General features: G+C 35.2%; 3 protein-coding genes across 4 annotated transcripts; all 3 read left to right on the top strand.

The window, feature by feature from the left end:
• The first annotated feature begins 593 nt into the window (after positions 1-593).
• Positions 594-2,366, top strand: LOC125648837 (stress response protein NhaX-like). Its single transcript, XM_048875833.2, has 4 exons — positions 594-895; positions 1,081-1,161; positions 1,605-1,717; positions 1,882-2,366. Exons 1-4 carry the CDS (start codon positions 838-840, stop codon positions 2,086-2,088), a joined length of 459 nt encoding a protein of 152 aa, XP_048731790.2. The 5' UTR covers positions 594-837; the 3' UTR covers positions 2,089-2,366.
• A 629-nt stretch (positions 2,367-2,995) lies between these two features.
• Positions 2,996-7,128, top strand: LOC125648841 (putative universal stress protein SAUSA300_1656). Of its 2 annotated transcripts, XM_048875839.2 has the most exons (4): positions 3,002-3,205; positions 5,378-5,458; positions 5,533-5,645; positions 6,748-7,128. In XM_048875839.2, the coding sequence occupies exons 1-4, from the start codon at positions 3,148-3,150 to the stop codon at positions 6,934-6,936; spliced, it is 441 nt and encodes a 146-aa protein (XP_048731796.1). In that variant the 5' UTR covers positions 3,002-3,147; the 3' UTR covers positions 6,937-7,128. The 2 variants fall into 2 exon arrangements, with proteins under 2 accessions (XP_048731797.1, XP_048731796.1); XM_048875840.2 differs by lacking the exon at positions 5,378-5,458 and having other exon boundaries at positions 2,996-3,205.
• Positions 7,129-17,726: 10,598 nt separating this feature from the next.
• Positions 17,727-25,955, top strand: LOC125648830 (N-methyl-L-tryptophan oxidase-like). Its single transcript, XM_048875824.2, has 6 exons — positions 17,727-17,879; positions 21,375-21,519; positions 21,701-22,172; positions 23,231-23,349; positions 23,427-23,570; positions 24,023-25,955. Exons 1-6 carry the CDS (start codon positions 17,763-17,765, stop codon positions 24,262-24,264), a joined length of 1,239 nt encoding a protein of 412 aa, XP_048731781.2. The 5' UTR covers positions 17,727-17,762; the 3' UTR covers positions 24,265-25,955.
• Positions 25,956-27,351: the final 1,396 nt, after the last annotated feature.

Here is a 27,351-nt window from a genome sequence, read left to right as displayed (position 1 = left end):
ACTGTTGAAACCCCTGTAACATCAACTTGTTTTTCAGTAGCCTGTCATGATTTAAAAACTGACCGTACGAAGAACAAGCTCTTGCGTATCGAATCAGTTGAGAGACATAAAAACCATATGCAGGTGATAATGGAATATTGCTACATAAATATGGGAAATTAACAATGGAGAAGCCGAAGTCATACTGTTTGTCATAAAGTTGAGTTGTTAGTTTGCCGTTAATATCCATTTTCAATATAACATCTAAGTACGAAGCAGATGTGGAGGACTCTGTGGTGTCTTTTCTTTCGATTTCACTGGGATATAGCGAATTGACGTACCGGTATATAGTTAATAGATAAAACGTCGTCGATATATCTAAATGTCGAGTTGAAGGCCACAGCAAGTGAGTTATCAACCCCGCTGTAGAACAAAGGATGGACACTGCTTTATGAACTTTAATTACTGTAACTTCGTATTATTTTATTGACATATTTTACTGTGAATAGTTATAAATAAATCATTAAATCTTTGAATAGTTGTTATTGATTTTTGCTGGCATTTCGAGGCTAATTCTGATCCATAACAGAATAAATTTAAACTAACAGGTACCGCTCTATGTAAATTTCTTGATCTCTAAAATTTCAGCCATCATCAATGACCCTGTTTCTGGACGGAAATTGTTTTTCTCCCCCGTAAACTGGAGGTGTTAACAGAGATACATTACTACAGATAATGAATACAAAACAATATGCGTCACTGCAGTTAAGATTTGTTCTAAATAACATTCATAACAAATTGTGTCACAAGATAACAGATAAACAGCGTTTTTGTGAGTCGTAATTGAATTAAACAGAAATGAAGAAAGTTCTGATTGCTATGGATGGTAGTAAGGAATCTTTATTTGCCCTCAAACGTGAGTACAAGATCAAAGAGTTCTTCATGATTATTCGAATTTTTATTGTAACCAAAACATTTTTCACTTTCAGATTTGCTGTATTATATAGTGTGTAAAATGGGAACACTATCAGAATAACCATATTCATGCAATTTTTTTAAATTCTTTATCTTCCAATGTTCTTTTCTTTTTCTTATTTCTAGAATACGTGGAGAAAATTCACGACCACGACAAACACGTGACAGCTGTCTATTGTGTCCACTACAGTATAACAGATCCTGAAGGTGAACAATTCAGTTCATTCAGTTGGGGGAGGTTTGTAATTTTAAGCCGAATCAAGAGTACTTACACACAAAATTTCATTGTGATTTTATGTACATGTATTGTAAACTATCTTATATTCACGTGCGACAAATATCGACGAGATTCGTCAACACCCTTCCTTTTGAATTGTTGTGCCTATCGTATAGATGGCTGCTCTGTTGCTTGTTACGGTATTGTTTCTCGGCATCGATAAGACGATTCACTGTGTGTTTAATGCATATATTTACACAGATAAAAAAAACTCAAATAAGAACGTGTAATGAATTAGTATACATAACTAATTTAGTTGCAACAGAGTTCAAGGTTCCTAGATCATTCACTTACCATTAACACATTCCACACAAAATTAAATTTAAATACAATGTATATTGATTAACAGACAAATATTGTGCTACTTAAACAGAATTGATAATCACGGCAAAAGATGCAGAGGATGTAAAAGCCATGATGCAAAAGGACGAAGCGTGTATTACGTCTGTTCTCGATAAAGTGCAGACTCTCCTAACAGAAAATCAGGTATGGTGTATGTTATTTTTACATTCAAAACAACGATAGAAACTGACACGTTTTGTCAGATTTTGAATAAGGCAAGATTGTTGAAACTATTTAGCATATGTTACTTTTTAAGGTTTTTTCTTCGTATCATATCGACAGTACGTGCATTATTTTATCTTTACAAGGTGATCGGTGAAGTCATTAGACTTGAGGGAAAACCTGAAGTCGCAATAATATCAAAAGCAGAAGAAATAAGTGCGTCGCTGATTGTGATGGGGTCACGTGGTTTAGGTACTATAAGGCGAACTATTTTAGGTAGCGTCAGTGAGTTCATACTTCACCATTCCCACATACCAGTTATGATTTGTAGAATGGGATGCGATTCTGTATAACATTCTTTTTAATTGAACATGTTACATGTACTATCCTCTGCAAAAATAGTAAACAGATTGCTTTTTTGTTATGAATATTGCAACATTTTGGATATTTGTTTTGTTTATATCATGCAATGTACAATATATTTCAAAGTATTGTGGATTGTAGTATGTGATTTATTGCATGAAAGTCGTTAATTGAATATTCTAATATTAGGTGTCAATTTTTTCAATTCAACAAGCTGTACTGGGTTGTGTTAGATTTGTTAAAATTGAATTAAATATGGTAAATCTACTGTTTTGCTTATTTCATTGCAAAAACAAAAAACAAAACAAAAAACAAGGACGTTCGCATTCTCATTTATTTTACAAATTCAAAAATTCAACCATGAAGTGCAGTATATTCCATCGTAACGGGAAATACCATATAAAACGATTTGGTATTGACTTCACAAAAGAACTGCGAAGGCAATTGGCATGGATGATTATTATCAAACTAGTATACTTTATATCTGATTTTGGAACAGAGAAATCAGGAAAAACACATCATTTTAAACAACTAACTTAACATCCATGGTGTAAGAATTTCATTGCACACACACACTTAGAGCATAAGAGTTTTATCTAAACAATCCTTTGATTGAAGATTTTACCAAATATGGTATATGGTCTACCTTTCAAATGGGTTCTACTATTGTACTTTTGGGTGGAAGAGGTACAAAACTTGGATCCCCCTTTTTGAAAAATTCTGGATTTGTCCCTTTGTAAAACATTGGTCAGACAGTTAAATTCGTATTTCTAGCCCTTCTCACCTACATTCAGCGCCATGGACTTTGAAATATTGGGCTATTGATTTACTTAAGGTTAACTGACTTGCATCAGTTCTAACTATAATAGTCTGTGTGTTTTAATGATAAAGTTATTTTAAATCTGGAATTGACCAACAAAGAGCACTGATCGTGAGATAAGATGTAGATAGGCTGTAATTACCTGGTATCCTACAAGTTGTGTACTCTGATGTTTCAATAGATAACACGTAACTGTGTTACACTGTGTTACATCAGTTACAAAATCAAAATGAAGAACGTCCTGATAGCCATGGATGACAGCAAAGAGTCTGTATTCGCTTTTAAGCGTGAGTACTTGCTATAAGTTCTTCTTAGCGGTAAGCTGATTACGATGCTAGACAGCTTGCACTGCATTTTCCTTGCCTGTAATAACTCATCATATTGTAAGTGTAAGCAATTCAATCAAACATTGACTTATCAAAAAGAAAAAGTAATAACAATGTACTATATAGATAGAGTATATATACTAGCGGAAAAAAGAAACTTTGCATTATAAAATTTAGTATAATTTTTCTATATTCATTGTTTATATTTATAAAATCTAAACAATCGACAAAGGTGATGTTTTTGAACAATATCGGATTGTAAACGACTCAGATGCACTGACTTGTTCATGGTTAGTGAATACATGTTGTTTATTGAAGTGTTCGTACGCACGAGTTTTACTGGCCAATACTGTTTGGAGTTAGAAGTGTAAAAGGTTTGTTTGGACACCATTCCTTAAGGAAAGCACTTTAGTTTTGACAAAATTTATCCTTCTGTCATGCCACGACTCAGCGAAAACCAACGTAATCGTGCTGTTGGGATGCTTCAAGCTGGAATGGCAGAAATATCGTAGCAAGACACTTTGGAGTTCATCGGAACACCATCCAGTCATTATGGAGACGTTTCCAACAATCTGGTAACACTCGGCATCGACCACGTTCTGGGCGTCCTCGTGTGACGTCGCGTCGACAACCACATTAGACTTGTGCACCTGAGAAATCGTTTCCAGACAGCAAGTTTGACTGCTCGTAACATTCTTGGACTTCGACCAATCATTCCAAGAACTGTGTGTAATCGTCTGCGCGAGCACAACATCAGACCAAGACGTCCAGCGGTGCGCCCAATACTGCTTCAACGTCATCGTATCGCTAGACTAGCGTAGTACAGACGACATTTGCGATTCAGAATACAGGACTGGGCCAATATTCTGTTCACTGGTGAATACAGATTTCATTTGGATAGCAGTGACGGTCGTTGTAGAGTTTATCGTCGCGTTGGGGAACGGTACAAGGACGCTTGTGTTGTGCAACGTCGACAATTCGGTGGAGGTAGCGTTATGGTGTGGGCTGAAATAACAGCACGTGGAAGGACCCCTCTACCAATTGTCAATGGAAATCTCACCGGCGTACGCTATCGAGACGAAATTATTCAGCGCCATGTGATATCCTACATACAGAGACAGCAAAATCACATCACTCTGTAGCAAGACAACGCAAAGCCACATGTTGCACGTGTAGTCAGGGACTTTTTTCTTCAACAGAATGTCGCTGTCTTGCCTTGGCCAGCTGTTTCCCCCAATTTATCGCCGATCGAGCACGTCTGGGATGAAATGGAACGACGTCCACGCCGTTTACCAAATCAGCCAGTGACATTGGCTGATTTAGGCCAGGCTTTAACCAACATCTGGAACAACATCCCTCAAGCATTTCTGAACACTTTAGTGGCATCAATGAGGCACCGTTGTCAAGCATGCGTGAGTGCAAATGGTGGTCACACGCGTTATCAACTTTGATAATTCAAGTTCGAATACCAGTGTCTTTCGAGTGTGTTGAAATTGACGTTATTGGACGTTAACATTAATGGATTATGAAATATGAAATGTTATAACGAATACATTTGTTAACAGTTTTTGTTCATTGTTATTTTTTCTTATTTAAATTCGTGGGAGTCAATTGTCGTGGAGTGCCAAGCGTTTTCAGTTTCGCAGGGATGTGATTTTGTAGATCTATATAGTTTTTATACATTGAAAGATACATCAAACATTGTTTATTCGTTGTGTTTTGAATTTTGTGGGATAGGAGTAGCCATGAAATACAGGAAAGTTGAGCACCACGAAATCTGATTCTTCGATCCACAGAATAGAACAAGCAAAATAATTTCGAGTATAATTGGTACTCCCTTGTATAAAAAATACTCATCTCCACAAGTATCCCTCCAAATAACAAATACAATGTATAACGATTTGCAACTGCAATAGCAAAAAGAAATATATGTCGAGTATTATGATATAATTCGTAGAACCCCGGTATTCACCATCTAGGAAAATTTACGTTTTCATGTTTTTTATGTGTGGAAAGAAATCATAGCGAGGAATATATAATTATTCAAAATCAAACTAACTGTTTATGGCATTTATCATTAATCGTAGGTGCTAATTACCACTGATTAGTTCATTTGATTTATTTTTCATCTAGAATATGTGGAGAAAATACACACTACTAACAATTATATAATAGCTGCCTACTGCGCTGAATACATTGAAGCTGACATGGGCGGTAAGTTCCTTTACACTGTATTCGTATTCTTTCATTGAAATACCGGTACATTTGCAGTGTTACTTTAATTGTAGTTCTATCAATTACACAAGTTGGATTCGACGTCATCGAGGGATTGATAACGGAAGATGAGAAGCGGATTTTGTCTGTACTGGACAATATAGAGACTCTCCTTATGTCCCACCAGGTATACAAATTGCATTGATAAAAGCCAAAAAGGACTATGCATCATAGTACATGTAATTCGTTCATAAAAGTTATTTTTGAGTATATCGGAAAAGTTACAAATGCAAGGTGAAGATAACGAACAGTGTCCCCAGATGATATAAAAAATATTCTGGAGTTTCTCATTGACAATATCTTCGTAGTCTTTGATGATCAGATCTTCAAACAGTCTGGTTGAATTTCTATGGACACGAATTGTGCTCCTTTGTTAGCTGACCTGTTTTTATATTCTTATAAGGCAGAATTTATTCACTAGTTTCTGAAGGAGAACAAATATCTTGTTTTGGCCTTCAACTTGACATTTAGATATATTGACGACGTTTTATCTATTAACATTACTAATTTTCATTCATGTGCGATTCCATATATCACAATGAAATCGAAATAAAACACATCACAATCTTCCACATCTGCTTCGTACTTAAATATTTTATTGAACATAGATGTTATACGGCATACTAACAAATGAACTTTATGAATTCAGTTTCTCCATCATCAACTTCTCCTAGTTATGTGTAATATTCCATTATCATCTGCATATTATGGTGCTTATATCTTTTATGCACAAGAGCTTGTTTTGCGTATGATCACTTTTCAAATTGAGACAGGCTACTGACAAGTTGATGCTACAGGGGTTTGAACAATTAAAGTCAGTATTTCGCAAATGTTGTGGTCGTTATAACAATCTAGTTTGTCAATACATCCTTTCACTGGGTCAAATGCTGTGTGGCATGTTTCATACCAATTGTTAGCCCGTTCTTTACACCCTGATTTGACTACGGATTACCCCGTTTACCTGATCGAGATATAGGGCTAATGGAGGATGTGACCGCTTATTCCTCCTAGGTACCTGATCCCGCATTTGGTGTGCAGGGGTCCGTGCTTGCCAACACTTAATTTTTATTCCTTACAGGAGTTATGAGATTGATCACTGGTCGTTATTTTCATCTTTTTATGATACTGTGATGAGATGGGGTTCCACTGTTAAGGCAACAAGATATTTAAAAATAAAATCAATGTAGAAAGTTTGAAGTACATGACGGTGAATTGTCTTTTCTCATCAGGTGGAAGGGGAAGTAATTCGACTAGAGGGGAATCCTGGAAACGCCATCATTACCAAAGCCAGTGAGGTCAACGCAACATTGATCGTTATGGGATCACGTGGGCTGGGTAAAATCAGACGAACATTTCTTGGCAGTGTCAGTGATTTTGTAATCCATCATTCCCCCGTGCCAGTGGCGATTTGTAGATAACAAAGAACAGAGAATTTACTCAGTGAATTATATATATATCGGTTTGTGAATTTGTGCCAACCCATTTATAATATTTGTGTTTATATTTGTGTTTATGGCGCATATATTACAATTTAGGTACATTGTATAGAAAAACATTCTTACTTATTAGATAGAAACACGAAGATTCAGTAAAAACAAATTTCTCCAGGAGTTCAATTTTCATTATACATATATTGCTTGTAGGAGTTATGAGATTGATCACTGTTCGTTATCTTCACCTTGCATATATATATATATATATATATATATATATATATATATATATATAATATTTTCATAACAAATGAAAATGAAAAAGTTAAGGTAACGAACAGTTATCAGTCTCAAAAATTCTAATATAAAAAATACAAAATTGTGAGTAGGACAAACACTGACCCCTGGAAACACCAGAGGTGGGTCAAGTGCCTAAGAGAAGTTAGTATTCCTTGTTTACCCGACACACCCACCTTGAGTTCTCTGTCAGGTAAACAAAGTAGTCCATAGTCAAATCAGTATGTAAAGAACGGTTAAACAATCGAAAAGAAACACGTCAGAGAGCATCTTAGCCAATGACAGATTGTATTTGCAAATAAGATCATTATAACGGCCTTAGAATTTGCGAAATGCTGACTTCAAACAAGACTGTTGAAACGACTGCAACATCAATTTATTTGTCTGTAGTCTTCCTCGTTTTAAAAATCTATTATACGCAGAACAAGCCATTGCGTATCGAATCATTTGAAAGACATCATCACCATATGCAGGTGATTATGGAATATTTCTACATTTCAAATCAGAGTGTAAAACACTTATACAGTTACACCGGGGACATTTAGCAATTTCAGAATATTGATTTTTAAAATGAATCAATCAGAGTTGTCTCCCAACCAAAAATGTTTTCCTGGACGTTAAAATATGCTACAGACATTTCAATCGTTCAACAACACACGGCATGGGGATTTGTATTCAGTGTAATAGTTCTGACAAGATCAGTTTAAGTAGTCAGGATAAAGCAGATCTGACCGAAGAAGTTGATTACCTGAAATAGGAAAGAGAGCAACCGTGGAAGCCTAGTTCTTAGGATGCTCGCCTCGCAGTTCCTGTGTTCGAATCCTCATTGTTACGGCCTTGTGGCACTTCACTTATAGCTGGTAACGTTTCTATGTGCGTATGAAATTCTCCTCGAATTAGACATAAAACAGCATACAAGAAACAAAATAAGGAGTAAAAACTAAATCCACTGAAACACAAAACAAGTGTGAAAATATGATATATCCAGAGTATTTGTTTCTCCGCCAGTCTAGGGGAAAAGCCGAAATACATCACGTGATTCGACTGTCCACTCTATATACTGGTACACTTAGGGCGACGTTAAAATTCTAATTCCGAATGCAAGAAACTGGATACTAGTACTGGTACAAAATCGTAAAAATTACTCTTAATTGATAGCTCTATGAAAGGTGAAGATAACGAGCAGTGATCAATCTCATAACTCCTATAAGCAATACAAAATAAAGAGTTGGGTAAACACGGACCCCTGGATATACCAGAGGTGGGATCAGGTGCCAAGGAGGAGTAGACATTCCCTGTCGACCGGTCACAACCGCCGTGAGCCCTATATTTTTATCAGGTAAACGGAGTTATCCGTAGTCAAAACCAGTGTGCCAAGAACGACCTAATAATCGGTATGAAGCACGTCAGACGGCATTTGACCCAATGACATGTTGTATTGGCAAACTAGATCGTTATAACGACCATAGAATTGCGAAATGCTGACTTTAAACGAAACTATCTATAACCTTAAGGATTTGAACCGAAATGTTGATGTCAACACTAAAAGGGTTGACCTCTCATCTCTCTTCCATTCATTCTAAAATCCGTGTAAAAATGTGTGTAAATGTTTGAACATATAATGATTCAAGCTGGCAGATATGGTGCGTCTGCACGACCAAGATATTGCAGAAACCAACCTGGAAATACAAGATTTGAAATCTTGTTCTCGTGATACTACGTGTATATGGTATACATGTATGTTCGTTTCAGAGGTCTTCCTAATGCGAGATATACATATGTGTATTGATGAAAACATACATTATGTTTGTAAAAAATATGACACCAAGTACATGTGTGAACGGGTTTTCTTAGCTCACCAGAGGCGAAGGCTCAGGTGAGCTTTTTTGCTAATTGTCCGGCGTCTGTTCTCGTCGTCGTCGGCGCTAAATAAGGTTTTGCATTTTCATCTTCTCTAGAAACACTGGGCCAATTTCAAACTTGGCACAAATCATCCTTGGGTGAAGGAATTCAAGTTTGTTCAAATGAAGGGCCATTTCCCCTTCAAAGGGGCGATAATCAAGAAAAGTCGAGTCATTTAAAAATCTTATTAGACAACAACATCTGGACAGGGGTTGAATGGTTGACATATCTGTTTACCCTGTTTCCCAAAGATTGCTCCCTGGTTGATAGTACTGCTGACACTGAGTACTCCAAGAAAAGCATCCCCTCTTTTTAAAAGAGGTGGAAGGGGGCCTAGTCTGGCAGACACTTGTGGACCCCAATATTACATTACATGAGGGGTATACTTTCCCCAATGAGCAACACCTGAGGCTTTATTCTTCCCCCAATACACAACACCTGCCCTCCGTCAGGATTGACAGATAGGGAAACACAGACCAGAAATGTCCCAAAATACCTCTAAAATCCCCCAGACCCAACCAAACATTGATAATTTATAATGTTCTGCCATCACCTCACATAAAAAATCATCTTTTAGATGTAGGTTATCTATGGCAAGTCCTTTTACTATTTATTCGTAACATAAGATATCTCTTTAAATAAGAGAAATATCTTTATTGGTTAAAGAGATATCTCTGTAAGTTAGAGAGATGTCTTTTTACGTTAGGGAGATATCTCTTTAAGCAAAAGAGATATCTCTTTAAACAAAAGAGATATGTCTTTTGCTTAAAGAGATATCTCTTTACGCTTGTGAGATATCTCTTTCTCTTTGAGATATATCTCTCAAAGCTAGAGAGATATCTCTCAGAGAGAAAGAGATATATCTCTAGCGTAAAGAGATATCTCTCTATCGATGTAAAAAGAGATATCTCTTTAAATTTTCAAAGAGATATCTCTTTAATCTAAAGAGATATCTCTTTATATTTTTCCGCCGGTGATCACAATGACTTCTCCCTGTTGCATTGTCATTGAAATGATGTAACCCTATTTTTTAACCAAGCAAAATACTTCTAGTGTACAAATGGCGGGAAAGGTTGAAGAGGTGGTTGGGGTAACATCAAGTTGCCGAGAGGCGAAATCTTGTCTAGCTCGCATATTTCATCAATTTATTGTCTTTGTATTTTGTTACCTGTACATGTATACATTTCACATGCGGTAAAAGACAAAATCTTCCCACGGGATTGCAGCCATCAGGGTGTTGCTATAACGCGGAACGGAAAACGAAACGGAACGGAATTCAATAATTAGAATGATTAATGTAGATTAGATAACGGTAAAAATGGGGGGGGGGGTGTCCTTTTGATTAAAATCAACAATTTTGGAATTGTTTACAAGCAATAAAACAACTTTATCTTAAAATTTTGCATCATAAATTGATTAATCGAATTTAGTTAAACGTTAGTATAAAAATTTACAAGGCATTTTACAAGAATTTCGAAATTTCGGCAATGACAGAGGTGTTAGCGAGCAGTGACACCTATGGGTAGAGAATGAACAGAACACACGTGTACTACACCCCTCCCCCCCCCCCCCCTCCTCCGGGTGGCAAAACGTCGTGTACTTACAACAAGGAGTGTGATATTTATAAAACAATAATAATTCATGATCTTATTTTGTCAACAAGTTAAACATCTTTTGTCTGATTTATCATTTTTTAACTAACAGGAGACTTAGTAACCGCAGCACTCCAATCCTAAATAGGGAGGACTTTTGGCAGTTAATGTTTAGACTAAATACTTGTATAGCTTAACATTTGGATTAATAATGAGATGACTTTTAATTCCATTCAAGCATAAATTCTCATACATGTCCAAGACCGAGTGTAATGTCGATATCGACGACATCGACAATATCGTGTCGATATCGTTTCGATATCAACCCCATGGACTTTTTGTAATTGACTGAGATTTGTGAAATAATTAATATTGAAAATTTACCACAGACTAACTATCATGTCGATATCGGCAATATCGTATCGATATCGATAGTTGTATGGATTTTGTTGTTGAAGTCAATCATCATAAATGACGCTGGGTACTTTATCGATATCGTCGATATCGACAAAACTGTTCCGATATTGTATCGATATCGATCGTGTTTCGTGAATTTATTAAGAATTCTGCCCGAGGTTCATGCAGATGTTTAGATTTAACTCCAAACAATGTATTTATAATTATAAGTACAAGTTTAAAGAAGGACAGTAGCAAAAAACTTCACAACCAACTGCTTACCAATCCTGATTCGATATCGACGATATCAACAGTAATAGAAACTTAATCAATTTAGAATGCTTAAACACATGCACATCTATAAAAAAAAAAAACAGTGGCAAGGATGGTCACAAAAACTTATAAATATCATGGTTCGATATCGACATGATATCGTCGATATCGACAGCAAGGGATACTTTGTTAATGCAAATTACCTAAACATCTGCACAACTATCAGAATGATGCAGGTAAGGACATGCACAACCATTTGTTTTACAATCATGATTCGATATCGACACGATATCGTCGATATCGACAACAAGGGAATCTCAGTCAGTGTTAAATTTATAAACAGACAAACAACAATGAAGAAATATAGTTGGTAGAATGTCACAACAAAATCTTGAAACGGTAACGATTCGATATCGACGATATCGACATTAAGGGGAACTCATTTAGTGCAACATAGCGAAATTTATACACAAGTGTAAAGAAATATAGTAGCTAGGAGAGTCATAACGAATTGTTTAACAATATTGATTCGACATCGATTCGATATCATCGATATCGACGATATCGACATAACACCATGTCTTGGACATTTAGTGTTAGCTTTTTAGCTATTTCATATATTATGAAATAAATCTGTTAATTCCTCGTACTATTGATCGTAAACTTCACCCTAGTTAACATTGGTTTTGTTTCAATCTTTCTATCCTGCTGTATCTCTTCAGTTTCAACACTAATCCGCAGGACATCGGTAAATGTACGAACTTTCACATAGATTCATCCCAAATGAGGCAAAACTTTTTTCTTCACCGGACTCGTTCGCTTTAAAATTTGATGTGATACATAAATGTATATTGTACCAGGTGTAGAACTAAATTCAAAATCAGTTATCTTAAACATATGTAGTTCGATTAAAAGCACGTTCGATTTAAAAAGGCTATGTTTAGGGAAAATTGTTCCCAAAAATATTTTATCTTTTACAATGTTGTTTTCGGGGGGAGGGGGTGTACCTTTTATTCATTGGATGGGCTCATAAAATCTTTTCTTACCATACCAGCCAGAATAAAGTAATAGATTATAATTCAAGTCTTTTTCAATATGTTACCTTATATATTTTTTCTTCATTTGTGAAACAACATACTGTCAAAATCGGGGGTGGGGGGGTGGGGGGTGGGTGGGTGGAGGATGACAAAGCCGGGAAAAAAGATGGTGCTAATAGGCACTTGCTTAATATTTTTATTAAACTTACTATGCAAAATATTAAGCAAGCGCCTGTTGGTACATTCATCCACAAAACACACCATGTAAAAATACATAATAATGCATTAGCATGAGGTATCAATATGAAATGGTGGATTCTGAGGGTGACTTCCTGTTCTCTCTGTAATTTCTGCATTCCTTGTTCAAAATAAGCCTTTTGATTTTGCAAAATGTTGACCTCCTCATAACATTATTGCATAATATATTTTCCGTTTTCCGTTCCGTTCCGTCCCGTGGGAATCCGGGTTAGAATAGGTTCTCAGTACCCCCTTGCTTGTCGTAAGAGGCGACTAAATGGGGCGGTCTTTCGGATGAGACCGCAAAAACCGAGGTCCCGTGTCACAGCAGGTGTGGTACGATAAGGATCCCTCCCTGCTCAATGGCCTAAGAGCCGAGCATAGGCCTAAATTTTGCAGCCCTTCACCGGCAGTGGTGATGTCTCCATATGAGTGAAATATTCTCGAGAGGGACGTTAAACAATATTCAATCAATCAATCAACCGTTCCGTTCCATGCTTTAGCAACACCCCAGCCATCATGGTAAGATTTGCCTTGGCGGGCTTCCGTTTTAGGGAGAATTACTTAAGTATCCAAACTAATAAAAATATTGGAAAGAGATATCTCTTTCTCTTTGAGAGATATCTCTTTTTCAACGATTAAAGAGATATCTCTTATACTTTGAGAGATATCTCTCTAGGAATTCTTAGAGAGATATCTCTTTAAGTGAAGGAGATATCTCTCAAAGTAAAAGAGATATCTTTCAGAGTAAAAGAGATATCTCTCTAAGTGAAAGAGATGTCTCTTTAAGTGAAAGAGATATCTCTCTAAGTGAAAGAGATATCTCTTAAAGTATAAGAGATATCTCTCTAAGTGAAAGAGATATCTCTTTAAGTGAAAGATATATCTCTCTAAGTAAAATAGATATCTCTTTAAGTGAAAGAGATATCTCTCTAAGTGAAAGAGATATCTCTTAAAGTATAAGAGATATCTCTCTAAGTGAAAGAGATATCTCTTAAAGTGAAAGAGATATATCTTTAAGTGTAAGAGATATCTCTAAAAGTAAAAGAGATATCTCTCTAAGGGAAAGAGATATCTCTTATTTAGAGAGATATCTCTTAAGATTTAAAGATATCTCTCATTTTAAAGAGATATCTCTTTAAAATAAGAGATATCTCTTTAATTTATCTTCAATTTAAAGAGATATCTTATTTTTCGAATAAATAGTAAAAGGGCTTGCCATAGTTATCCCCTGTAAGAAATTAATGGCAGGGATTTTTTGGGAAGAACTATTTACTACCAATTTCTGATAAGGGGAAATTTGAGACCAATTTCCCATAACGGGCAATTTGAGAGCCACAGGCTCAAACTGAGTGCCAAAGGTGCGAAGCGGTTTGTAACATCGTGCAAAAATTAGCAATCTGGGCATACTTGAGACTGCTTTTCGACGATTAAAAAAGCATGACATTACAGCTTGAAGTGACAAATTTCATCTACAAATTGAAAGAATTGAACACAGTTCCAAATGTGTTGGACATGATGACACGGAATGAATACCTGGATTACGACATTCTTGATCATATGACAAGGATATAGGAGAGTGTAAGTCCCGATCCAGCCCAGACACGCCACAGGCAAAAATTCGTGCGAGCCAAATGAAACTCTCTGCTCTCAAAAAGGAGAAAACTACTCTCCCAAAGGAGAAAATTGACCAACTCCGGACAGTGAACACTGCCGAAATCCGACAGCAAATTGACCCCTAAAATTCCCTGAATGGAGTAGTTTACGTGAACAATTGTGGAACTAGTCAGAACAGGTGACGGTCTGGAGGTATGTAAGTGTATGCTGTTTAAAGTGTAAAGGTTGTTTTTTAGAGTTGTGTTGGAACATAAAAGGATGGACTGTTGCCTGTGGAATTGACTGCTGGATGGGCCCCATGGCACAAATTGACTAAACTTACCATTTGGAGAAAATTTTCCATTTTAACAGGGTTAAAGTGGTTGCAACATTGATTGAGCATTGAGACATGTTTTCAATGTTGCAATTAGATGGGTCATTGACTATTGGGTATATATTCCAAGGTGATGTACGATAGCCAGAGTTATGTGTTGATAGGACCCCATGATGAAAGAAGTTTACCGGCCTGTTTCAGACGGAATGTAATAAATTGGAAAACCACCCAGATGACCTAGATGTGGCGAGGCGAGTGACTCGCATGTATTTAGGAGTCGTCGAGACCTTGTCCTGTATTTTTATACATGCTCTAAAAGACTAAGGCTGATGTGTCCTTTCATACCAAACAAAGATGTGCTGGATTTTGGCTTAACCGGGCATATTTTCCCACCCCTAATACCCCCCCCACCCCCCCACCCCGAATCCATGACGTTTGGATGGCCAAATGAATCCATACCCTCCGATATGCTTAATGGTGAAAGGAACCCGACCAGAGTTATTGAAAACTGTCCTGTCGGCAAGGCCGGTCCGAATGACCGTTTGGTACTATTGGACACTACTATTATTTTGAAATCGTGTTCGGTATGTACCAGTAAAGGTCACTCAAACAACATGGCCGCGTGACCGATAAATTTTGGAGAAATCCGGTCGTGGTAAAGCGCTCACCTCGCAACTGGAAGGCCGCAAGTTCGAGCCCCGCCCGCACCAACCTAGGATGTAAATATCCTCGCCAAAAGTTTGGCATTGAGCAGCGAGAGCCACGGATTCTTTGGACATGACGTCACATATTGCGGCAGGGTCAGCACGTTAACGAACCCAATCTACTACGGTCCTGGGTCAGGGAACAGGTCTAATTGATAGTACCTGACCCACAGCAGACGACACCTAGTATGTGGAGAAATTCAGACAGGACGCAAAACAAACAACTTGTTAAGAAAAGAAATACTGAACCTGGAGCACTCAATTTTTTTTTTACAAAGGCTTCCGTTGTCTTCTTGAGTTCCAACTTGGTTGGAAAACTGACCAGGTTTGACTGGATATGAGCGGGAGATGCATTGCTGTTAAAACAATAAAAGGCATATTGGTGCTCATACAATACATAGTACAGGTATCTGGTGTGACACAACTTGGTCCGGTCTGACAGAATCTCTGACTCTGTTAGACCAAGGGTATGCCAGTGATTTTAAAATTCGACAACTCTGTATGACTGCTTACATAGTAAAGATGTGCTGGGAGTTTGCTGTGTTCGGTATTGCTCTACACCCTTTTACTAAATTGAGTAATTGATGTTACAGGTTGACGAGGTACACGGAAACAAGTGAACTACATGAGCATGTGTAATGAAAGGTTACATGTCTAGCACAAAGTGTCAGATGTACACTATAAAATTATGCTGGTCTACGAATATTTGTAATAATGGCGCTGTAAACCCTATGGATCAATACTTACGTTACTGTTGGGAAGTCGTTAGACTAGTATTTTCCCTAATAATTCCCATTACCGTTCATATACACAATATAAATCAAAACAATTTGTAAAGGAAACTGCAAATCTATAAAGGTAACTACAGTGAATATGCGTCGCCAAGGTTAAAGTGCATACGTTGCAACTGACACAATACTGCTGACAAAAGGACTTGTACATTGCAAGTTTGATACAGGTAAATGAAATTCATGCCAATGTTCCTCAAATACCCAATTTCTTAACTTATGGGTGTTGTTATGGTGATCATGAACAGCTGACAGAACTAGAAAGGTGGTTTCCTCAATACATACATTACCTAATACTTTACTTTACCAAATGACAGAACTAGAAAGTTTGATTTCCTCAATATATAAATGACCTAGTGATGTAATAAACGAACGACTGCTAACAAGTGAGCCAATATAGCATTGCTGCTGTATACTGAAGTACTATAAAACTGAAATAGAACGATAAGAGTAGTTATCTGCAAATGTTGAGTGGAACGTGTGTTATCGTGAACATACGTTACGGGTGCTTATGTTACCACAATTAGAAAGGTGTGACTCAAACATATAACCAAATATGAAATGGAGTTTATACATAGCATGGCCAATATGTATATCGAATTACTGACAGTTATTTGCAAGAAAAGTTTATCTGCTGCGATAATTGGTTTGCAAGAGGTATCTGCAAAGTAATACTTGTCAAACTTTGCTGCGAGGTAAACAGTTTAAAAACCGTTTCACCCAGGTTCCGGTGAGAATACTTGCTTGACTTTGCTGCAAGGTAAACTGTTAAATTCGTTTTACCCAGGTTCTTGTGATTGCATTCGGCTCTCATTAGGTTCTATCTCCGGGGAAATCGGCTATGCTGCTACATTGCCAATAGTTTCAAAAAGTGGTTACTTGGGTGGAAATCCCAACCTGGCTCCTTTAAGGTCTTCCTAGACGGGTATATCCGTTGTCTGGCAAGCTGGTTCTAGGTTTGGGAGCTTTCTAGTAGATCTTGTGGGGGGGGGGGACATGATGAAGGATGACAATGGATTTCCGACAATTTTGAACAATGGTGGCTGGTACCACATTTGATAGTGGCGGTAGTCTCGTGCAACCAGACGCTCTGCTTTCTCCGTAGATCTCCGACGAGCAGAGAGTCTGGTAAAGACACGCGATAACGTTTGTAGCGTCAGAACGAAGCTTACCAAAATATCGGTATTTATTTGACTGGTTGATTCAACACACCTCAAAATAACGACTACCGAAGAAATTTGTAATAGATTGAATTTGCCGTCTAAGCTTGAGGATTTACTATTACAACTAGAGTACAATGTATTTATTAAAAAACTTTGTAAAACGAAAGGATTTATTTGCTGTTCTACCCACGGGAAATGGTAAAACCGTTTAATCAAAATTACTTTAGGAGGCAAAAGTGTGTGTGTGTGTGTGTGTGTGCGTGTGTGCGTGCGTGCGTGCGTGCGTGCGTGTCATCTTAGCTACATTATTCATGCTAATTCTTTTCAGTCTAGTAATTTAGAGAAATGGAAAATATTAGACTGGTACTAAACTACTTATCTGCCCCAAGGAAATATCACCATTTTACCAGTAATCTGTTTGCAGTGTGGCTTAAATTCCGTTCGGTTTTTTGTTCCGCGTTTTAGAATCACCCTGACCGCAGCGACATTACAATGGCTGTGTACGATCTGTGTATCGTTGGGGCGGGTATGATAGGATCTGCTGCGGCCCGGCATGCTTCAGCAAATTCAAATGTAAAAGTATGTCTTATTGGTCCGCAGGAACCAAAAGTGAGTGTCCTTATTAATTAGTGACGTAGTCACAGTACCGTAGTGTATAATTTACTAAGTATATACTGTTTGGATACCTGTACAGATTAACTGTTATGTATGGAACGCCACAACTGCCTTATGTGAATAATATTCTTGTTTGTGATAATACTTCATTACATGCTGACACTTTAACATTACACGCTGATACATTTAACATTACATGCTGACACTTTAACATTACATGATGATACTTTAACATTACACTTTGATACTTTAACATTACATGGTGATACTTTAACATTAATTGATGATACTTTAACATTACATACTGATACTTTAACATTACATGGTGATACTTTAACATTACATGATGATACTTTAACATTACATGCTGATACTTTAACATTACATGCTGATACTTTAACATTACATGACGATGCTTTAACATTACATGCTGATACTTTAACATTACATGATGATACTTTTAACATTACATGATGATACTTTAACATTACATGATGATACTTTTAACATTACATACTGATACTTTAACATTACATACTGATACTTTAACATTACATGGTGATACTTTAACATTACATGCTGATACTCTAACATTACATGATGATACTTTAACATTACATGCTGATACTTTAACATTACATACTGATACTTTAACATTACATACTGATACTCTAACATTACATGCTGATACTTTAACATTACATGATGATACTTTAACATTACATGATGTTATTAACATTACATGCTGATACTTTAACATTACATGATGATACTTTAACATTACATACTGATACTTTAACATTACATGCTGATACTCTAACATTACATGCTGATACTTTAACATTACATACTGATACTTTAACATTACATGATGATACTTTAACATTAATTGATGATACTTTAATATTACATGATGATACTTTAACATTACATGATGATACTTTAACATTACATGATGATACTTTTAACATTACATGATGATATTTTTAACATTACATGATGATACTTTAACATTACATGATGATACTTCTAACATTACATGATGATATTTTTAACATTACATGATGATACTTTAACATTACATGATGATACTTTTAACATTACATACTGATACTTTAACATTACATACTGATACTTTAACATTACATGATGATACTTTAACATTACATGCTGATACTTTAACATTACATGCTGATACTTTAACATTACATACTGATACTTTAACATTACATGATGATACTTTAACATTAATTGATGATACTTTAATATTACATGATGATACTATAACATTACATGATACTTATATTACATGCTGATACTTTAACATTACATGCTGATACTTTAGCATTACATACTGATACTTTAACATTACATGCTGATACTTTAACATTACATGATGTTATTAACATTACATGCTGATACTTTAACATTTCATGATGATACTTTAACATTACATACTGATACTTTAACATTACATGATGATACTTTAACATTAATTGATGATACTTTAACATTAATTGATGATACTTTAACATTATATGATGATACTTTAACATTACACACTGATACTTGATACTTTAACATTACATGCTGATACTTTAACATTACATGATGATAATTACATGATGATACTTGAACATTAATTGATGATACTTTAACATTACATGATGATACTTTAACATTACACTTTGATACTTTAACATTACATGTGATACTTTAACATTAATTGATGATACTTTAACATTACATACTGATACTTTAACATTACATGGTGATACTTTAACATTACATGATTGATACTTTAACATTACATGCTGACACTTTAACATTACATGCTGATACTTGATACTTTAACATTAATTGATGATACTTTAACATTAATTGATGATACTTTAACATTATATGATGATACTTTAACATTACACACTGATACTTGATACTTTAACATTACACACTGATACTTGATACTTTAACATTACATGGTGATACTTTAACATTACATGATGATACTTTAACATTACATGATGATACTTTAACATTACATGAAGATACTTTAACATTACATGATCTTACTTTAACATTACATGATGATACTTTTAACATTACATGGTGATATTTTAACATTACATCCTGATACTTTAACATTACATGCTGATACTTTAACATGACATGCTGACACTTTAACATTACATGCTGATACTTGATACTTTAACATTAATTGATGATACTTTAACATTAATTGATGAAACTTTAACATCATATGATGATACTTTAACATTACACACTGATACTTGATACTTTAACATTACACACTGATACTTGATACTTTAACATTACATGATGATACTTTAGCATTACATGATGATACTTTAGCATTACATGATGACACTTTAACATTACATGGAGATACATTAACATTACATGATGATACTTTAACATTACACAATGATACTTTAACATTACATGCTGATACTTTAACATTACACAATGATACTTTAACATTACATGATGATTCTACGTCATTACATGATGGTACTTCAATATATGATGAAATTTATAGTCATGAAATCTGCATGGGTGTCTGTCTTGATAAATTTTGGAGATTTTTAATGTGTACATGGTATTCATTGTTTTGGTTTTTTTTTAAATAGATAGAAATAAATTACGTTTATTACATTTTCCGTTATTACATTTTGTGTCAAGATCAACGCAAGTGTAATAACGCAAAATATAATAATTATGTTTATTACATTTTGTGTTATTATTGTATTTTGCATTGCTACCTGCCCTTTTTATGAAATTACATTATCATCATGGATTTTATACCTATATTACCGACTGTGTAAGTAACCATCATGCCGAGGGAAAGGAAACTAAATAAAAGCTTATCATATCGCGTATTTATTTCATTTCTTGTATATTCTAATACGTTGACGGCGCGTGCTATTGTTAGGCTAGATCAGCTACATATAATGAAATGGATGGATATTGGAAAAATTTTCCGCAATTTTTGTAGTCTTCCCTTTTTTCGGTATAATAAACAATTTATTGCATGAATGTTTGGGAGATGTGAAGATTTATTCACCCAAGAAAAATCATATTCCCCTCGGGCATTGTCCTCGGGGGGGGGGGATATGATTTTTCTTGGGTGAATAAATCTTCATATCTCCCTCACTATCATGCAATGAATGTACATGTATGTATATAATAATGATAATAATAATACTTTATTTCAAGAAGGTGATCTGATTACAGTATGCACTATTCTTCCCCAGGGCCTTCCACTTGATACATACAATTATATACAAAAATAATAACTTTTTAAAAACAGTCTCAAAAACATGAGCACAAGGTTATGTAACAAGATTCAGTCTATATCACTTAATGTAATTGAATATCAGTAATAATATAGTTACCTTATGTCATTTGCAGACAAAACACCGACATATTAAATACAGTGGATATTACGAATTATTTACCAATCTATAGGTTAGAGAAGCGAATAGCGGGAACGAAGTCTTCGGAACACATTATGATGAGGGAAGAATTGCAAGGGCGACGGCAACAAATCCATTGTGGGCAAATTTGGCCAAACTGTCTGAAGAAAGATACCGAGAACTGGAGAATCTTTCGGGTATGTGTTATTTCCCCAAAATTAAATATATCAAATGTTTACCATTCATAATTAAGCATTATACATTTTTCTATTTTATAAAAATTCTGTTGCTGACTGTTTTAAGTCAAATTTCTTATTCAAAAAATCCGTTTCAACTTGACTCTCAATTATATTTATTGAAGAAAGATATGAATTTTAGGAATTCGTTTCTATCATGAAGTTGGGGCACTGACTGTTGGTACAAAAACTGGCCGATTTATTGAACAGACAAAATCATCAATCAAAGATTACAGCAATGTCGAAATGCTTGGAAATGAAGAACTTGAGTCCAAATTCCCATACCTTAATTTCGCAGACAGCGATGAAGGAATTTTTGAAAAGAGACATGCTGGCTACATAAACCCAAGAAAAATGGTAATGGCGCAAATTGTAGTCGCAAGCAACCAAGGATGTGACGTCATTCGTGATATCGTGCTAAATATTGAAAACTTTGAAATGGGATATAAACTATTGAGCGAACGAGGGAAAATTATATGGACAAAAAAGGTTTTGTTAGCGACCAATGCTTTCACGGGATTACACAAACTTTTAAAGAATCCCGTATCATATCAGTCCATGCCACAGACAGTTACACTTGCCTCTGTCAGCGAAAATACTGCCAAAAGCCTGGGGTATATCTGTATAACGTCTTCATTAGCATTTTGTGTTAATTAACAAACGATATTTGGTATATTTATGTCTCTCCTCTTTCAGGGGAAGACGTATTGTTTTGGTACTTTCTGTCCGTCCATCCGTCCGTCTGTCTGTCACAAAATCTTGTGAACGCTTCTCCTCCTATATGGATAGACTTCAGATAGACTTACAACTTTGTACAATGCAACATTGCCACTTGTAGATGTGCATATTGGTGGGACAGGAGGATCCAACTGTTTTTCTAAAAATTATAGTGGATCTAAGAGGGGTGGAGAAAGTAAAATAACTTGTGAACACTTTTCCTCCTATTTGGCTTATCGGATAGATTTGAAACTTTGTACAGATCTTCATTGTCATTTGTAGATGTGCATATTTTCGGGACAGGAGGATCCCATCATTGTCCTAAAAGTTATAGTGGATCTAAGAGGGGTGGATGATGTTAAAATAGCTTGTGAACGCTTCTCCTCCTATATGACTTATCCGATAGACTTGATATTTTGTACAATACTTCAATGCCATTTGCAGATGTGCATATTACAGGGACAGGAGGATTCAATTGTTGTCCTTAAAGTTATAGTGAATCTAAGAGGGATGGAGGGTGTAAAATAGTTTGTGAACACTTCTCCTATATGGCTTATCGGAGTTCATAATGTCCATGTTCCAGCTCATGCTTTCTCCTCCATACCATGCCGTACATTAAGGGGAAGAGGTTTCATTTGGAGCACTTCCAATTTGGGGAGCTGGGAAAACATAGTTTTCATTAGTGATAATATGCTATTCATTTGTATATATGTAGTCATAATATAGCACTCTATGGTAATACATAAGATTCAGTTGTTCTTATTTTAGAAATATCTTGGCAGTAAAACTGTTTAAAAGTTGCGATTCTTAGGCGGACCTACACTTACATTGTAAACAGTTTATTGTCACTTAGATGTACTTGTTTAAAAGAATTTTAACGTATTTAATCTTTAAATTGTGAAAGTAAACCTGTTAAGTTGTGAAATGTTATATTAAGTTTATCTTCATATTTTAGCAATATGCCGATCGTCATGTACGAAGGCGAGGGCGGCAGATCGTGGTCTAAATCTTATCCTAGAGGATCTGGTGGGACCATTCACTTCTATTTATTGCCTCCGATAAAATATCCAGATGGTGAGTAAAATGTCTATCACGGACGCCAAGTAAAAAGATATCTGTAAATTTTCGAGTTATGTCTTCTTCATATTTAGGAAAGTATTACGTCAAGATTGGACACTCGGATGAAATTTTGAAAGGCAGCCTCGAATTGACAGATGTCAGAAAATGGTACTGTGGAAGTGGGGATGATGAACTGGAGCGAGAGCTGTACACATTGGTAGAAACAGTATTCAATGGTAAGGATATTATGCAAAACAATGACTGAATAAATCAATAATGACAAAAAATTGAATAAAAAATCCAAACATTTTCAGACACCACGCCACCTGTAATCAAGGGCGAGTGATTTGAAGTTTTATTTGCCTTCAAATCATAAGTGACCGACAGACAATTTTATGTATAGAACTCAAATGTTTGGAAAATGTATTTAAGTTTTAAGGTTTCAATCGGAAGACCCACGACTTTCACTTCTAAATGTCGATCGTTTGGCAAAGAAGCAGTCACTACCTACATGTGTTTAAGTCGAAGGTTTGGCGCTGCGGTGACGAGGCAAATGCTCTAACCACCAAGTCACCGTGCTAGGTCACGGATTTACATATTGTGGTAGTAAACTGGTGTAATAAATATCTAAGAGTGTATTGATATCTAATAATTTTTACATATAGTAAGTCTTGCTATATTTCCTTAGGTATCCAATTTGAAAGCCATTATGGTGACGCATGTGTAACCATGGTGACGCCAGGGAAACAGCCTTACGTAGACCACATATCTTCTACTCTAGCTGTAGCTCTCGGTGGAAACGGATATGCCGCAAAATCAAGCGATGAAATTGGCAGAATTGCTGCTGATCTTATAATCAAGTCAAAGTGGACGTGCGACATGCCGAGGGAAAATTTCAAAGTGAAATTCTGTAACAAATCTAAACTTTAATGCATGTCTTAAACATGTTTAATTTTTGGTGTTCTTGTGGTTCAGTACCCAAAGTCAACCTATTGATTGAATAACATATCATAATGAGTATAACTTGTACACTGGGCAAAGATGCTAACAATCCGTTAGAAAATTTGTGTATATTTTTTTCAAAGGTATATCTTACCTTTTATGATCAATTAACTTCATAAATAGATCAAATTTGAACACCAAATATCGCAAAGGTATAACCATTTTATAGAAATGCAACAAATTATGCTCACGATATTTTTTCGAAATAGCAACACTTTTACGTTTCTGTATACGCCTGAAATGCGACGCATAGCCACAGAAGACCGTGATACTGATGGCTGATGTGATGTGTCAGTGGATTGTTCCTTTTGTGAAGTTACGAATTGTTATGATAAATTGGTGCTTAATTTTGCAATGAATTTAAAAGATGCACATAAGCTAAATGGAATATAAAGTTATCGAGAGAATACCTCCAATGGGAGTAAGTTTCATGTTGATGCAAATAGAAGAGTGGACACTAAGTGCAGCAGACGGCAAGCCTATCATATCATTGACTCATTTGCAGAACAGGCCAAAATGTTGCTACGTGGCTACACACAAACTGTTCGCAATCGGCTGGAAGAAGTTGCGAATTTTTACCTGTGCAGGGCGCGAAGCTCAGGTCGTATCAACTGAGGCTTCTTTATCGTGTTGACTGATTCCGTGACACCCGTCGTGATATGCCTTTTAGCACTATCAGCACTCGGTGTTGGCATACTATGAAACCTGGCCTGGCCCCATTGGCTTGGCCTGGCCTCAAATTTGGCCTCTAAAATTTTTTTTGGCCTTAACCAAAAAAAAAAAAATTATTCAAAATTTTTATTGAATTCAATGATTTATCATTGGTTTTAGTTTTTCAAAGTCAAGGCAGATAAATGATATGTTTCTGTTGTTTTGTAAATGTGCACTTTAAAATAATCATGAACTACCACTAATCTGATTGGTTTTATTTAATATCTATTGATCGGTTTATTGAATAAATCATTTTCTTTTCCCTTCATATCTGTATATACTGGTACACACCAAAACAGATTGCACAACTAATGAAACAATTGGCATAATGATTTCATTGATTTATTATTGGTTTTAGTTTTTCAAAGTTGTAGAAATGAAATGATATACATGTATGTACATTAAAATAAACATGAACTTCTACCAATCTGATTGATTTTATTGATTATCTATTGATTAGTTTATTAACAAAATTATTTGCTTTTCCTTTCCTAACTTATGTACTACATGTAATACACCAAAACGTATATTGGTGAAATGATTGATTTATTGATATTTTTTGTATTCAATAAAATTCAATTTGATGTCAATTTACATATTATAAAAGTGTTACAATTGTGTTGTCATTATAATGAATTCGATTTTAAGAGCAGCGCACATTCAGAACAGAGCATGTGGTCTTAATGTTTTCAATGTGCAGATGCCACGCATTTAGTGTTACTTGTTTAATTTCCAAAGCATGATAAATGACATTTTTAAAACATCAAAATAAGCACAGTGAAATGTTTGCTAGCATAATGATAATAGCCAATAAACTAAGGATTTTAGATTTGTATTTTAGTGTTCATTTATCTATACTTTACGTAGAATGAACTATGTAGATTAAAACGGATATGATGTATTATGAATATTTCTTTCTTGATTTCATAATTAAGTTTCAATACTCATTGCAAAAGTGACAAGTTCACATGCTATGAAGGCCTGCCCTGTCAGGATAAAGGGAATATCTATCATCATATTAAAGGATGGTGATGAAAACTTTTGCTGAAGTTGGAAATTCCATTATACAGAAACAATGCAGCAGTCCAACATTTGCAAATAGGGTGTGTTTGATACAACAACAAAATTTAATTAGTAACTCATTTTATGATTGTGCCTAAACTAGATAAGGTATACAAAATTGTCTGTCTGAATTTTCAAAATTGTGATTTTTTTTCTGATTTTGTGATAAAGCAACAGTAAAACAGAACTAATTACAATTATTACATTGAATCTGTCCACCCTCTTATTTTATATCAAAGCCTGCATTAGTTCACCCCAAAAAATTGTTTGTACCTCTATCTAACCACTGCAGCAGCTACATCTAAGCAAATATCAGATACATGTAATGCTCATAATATTGTTTTATAATGGAGAAAAAAGGTTTATGCATCTACAAATTCACAAAGTGCAGCTTTAATTTTGTGCTTTACTTCTTAACATTTTTAGACTGTCGTCAAAATCATCTTTCATTCTGATAATTATTGAAAATAAACGTTCTGTGCAGAGCTGTGTGATATTTCAAACCGTATATCATAGATTAACCCCAACCTTGACTTCCTGTCAAGACCCATGCTGAAGAATTCTGTGTTAAATTAACATGTTGTAAATAATCTGATATCCCATTATAGTACTAGTGTTACATGTTTATTTCAAATAGTTTAAACAGATATGAACATCCTTAATTTATCAAAGTTGTAGTTTCAATCTGTAGAATTTATGGTAGTATTTTTATTCCTAGATATCAAACTCATTGTTCTTATCAATGAGAGTGAAGGCGGTACACTACATTGCAGTGTGTGAAGTGTGATGATTCATCATTAAACTAGTGTGAATTTGTTTTTTAAATTCATTATCAATAAGTGAAGTGGATCATTAGTAAAATGAGAGTTTTCAATGTGCATGTTTACAAAACAACACAAAAATATCATTTATGTTCAACAATTTTGAAAAATCAAAACCAATAATAAAACGATGAAATCAATCATAATTCAGGGAAAAAAATCAACAAGACAATCATTTCATTAGTTCCGTATACTTTTTGGTGTGTACTAGTACATATGTTAGGAAGAGAAAAATTATCTAATCAATAAACTGATAAATAGATATTCAATAAAATCTATCAGATTGGTGGTAGTTCATGATTATTTTAATGTGCATATTCACAAAATAACAGAAACATATCATTCATGTTCAACAATTCTGAAGAAAAAAAACACCCAATAATAAATCAATGAAACCAATCATACCCGGTAATTCTGAAGA

The sequence above is a fragment of the Ostrea edulis genome, chromosome 5 (assembly GCF_947568905.1).
Source record: "Ostrea edulis chromosome 5, xbOstEdul1.1, whole genome shotgun sequence".
Taxonomy (NCBI): Eukaryota; Metazoa; Mollusca; class Bivalvia; order Ostreida; family Ostreidae; genus Ostrea; species Ostrea edulis.
This window is presented reverse-complemented; position numbering and strand designations above follow the sequence as displayed.